At 32.5% G+C, this 1,323-nt stretch overlaps 1 protein-coding gene across 1 annotated transcript in view; it reads right to left on the reverse strand.

Moving 5' to 3' along the window:
• Positions 1–840: 840 nt before the first annotated feature.
• Positions 841–1,323, reverse strand: part of LOC103610731 (olfactory receptor 7E24-like) — a 2,700-nt gene continuing 2,217 nt past the window's right edge. Inside the window, exon 2 of the mRNA XM_008594837.1 lies at positions 841–913. Coding sequence (XP_008593059.1) covers positions 841–913 — 73 coding nt within the window. The remainder of the gene's footprint in view (positions 914–1,323) is intronic.

The raw sequence follows: 1,323 nt of genomic DNA on the forward strand, positions 1-1,323 counted from the left end.
TGGTTTTTACAAGGGAGGGGTCCATTAACCCCCATGGTGGAGCCTGGCAAAATGATAATGCAAATTCCTTGTTTCAGCAGATGAACAATCAGCCCCACCACTCAAGGACAGCTCCCTAGCGCATCGTCTTTGGAGAGTTCATGCATTCAAAATATGACTGTGATTTTGATTTGAACTTATATTTCTTCAACACATCATATGACTGGCTCCTTCTCACATTCAAGTCCCATCTCAAATATTTCATGAAAGATTTCTCTCACTCCTATTTCTAAAGCAGCATATCCACAACCATATCTCTCCATCATATAACACTTTGATTTTCCCCACAGCACATGAACACCTAACTGAGATTCCATCCATTAACATTTTTAGTTACCAACTATGGCTTACACTATCTTTAATGACTTATCCAAACACTAGGAGGACATGACTCATTTTTATGAAATGACACCAAAGCATATGCTCTTCCATGTCCAACAGACTATTTTCTCTACTCAGTAGGGCTTCATTTTGTGCAACCAATTTCTCTAGAAACGTATATGATATAGTACATGATTTCTGGATGTATGCAGGGTATCAGCTGTGCCATCAAGTTTACATACCTATGTAGGTCTATCTTTGGACTCTATTCTGGCCCACTGTTTGGCTTTTCTTTTTTTTTTTTTTAAGTACAGACTTTACATAAGAAAGGACTATAGATGTTCAGCTATTAAAGGATTACTTATGATGTCTTCTTGAGTCAGTCATAATTGTTTATAATTTTCTAGGAGTTGGTCCATTTCATTTATGCTGTAAACATTAATATGTTTATAACATTCCCTTATTGATTTCTATCCTACTCTATACTTTGTTCCAGTTTTCTTTTATAATATTATTTGTATCGTTTCTTATTCTCTTCATCATTCTTGCCAAAGATTTAGGAGTTTTGTGAATATTCTCAGGAAATAAAATTTTGGACATACTAATGCTTGCTACTGTACATTTTTGTATTTAAATAATATTTGTGTGTATCATCATTATTTTTTTTTTACCTTTTTTGGATTGGCTATGGTGTTATTTTTATGACTTTTTAGAGTCCGTACTCAGTTAATTTACATTTAACCATTTTTCTAAAGAAGAAACTGCTACAACTTATAGATACCCCTTAAATACCACATTAGTTAAAATATGGATATATTAATATATTAGTTGCATTATATTAGCTGTATATACATACAAGAATATATGTCTATACACATATAAGTGTGTGTGCATGTGTGTGTATATATACTTTAATTACCTACCTATTATGATTGGGGAAAAATTGAATAATTACCAAAAAAA

The sequence above is a fragment of the Galeopterus variegatus genome, unplaced genomic scaffold (genome assembly GCF_000696425.1).
Source record: "Galeopterus variegatus unplaced genomic scaffold, G_variegatus-3.0.2 Scaffold11676, whole genome shotgun sequence".
In the NCBI taxonomy this organism is placed as follows: domain Eukaryota; kingdom Metazoa; phylum Chordata; class Mammalia; order Dermoptera; family Cynocephalidae; genus Galeopterus; species Galeopterus variegatus.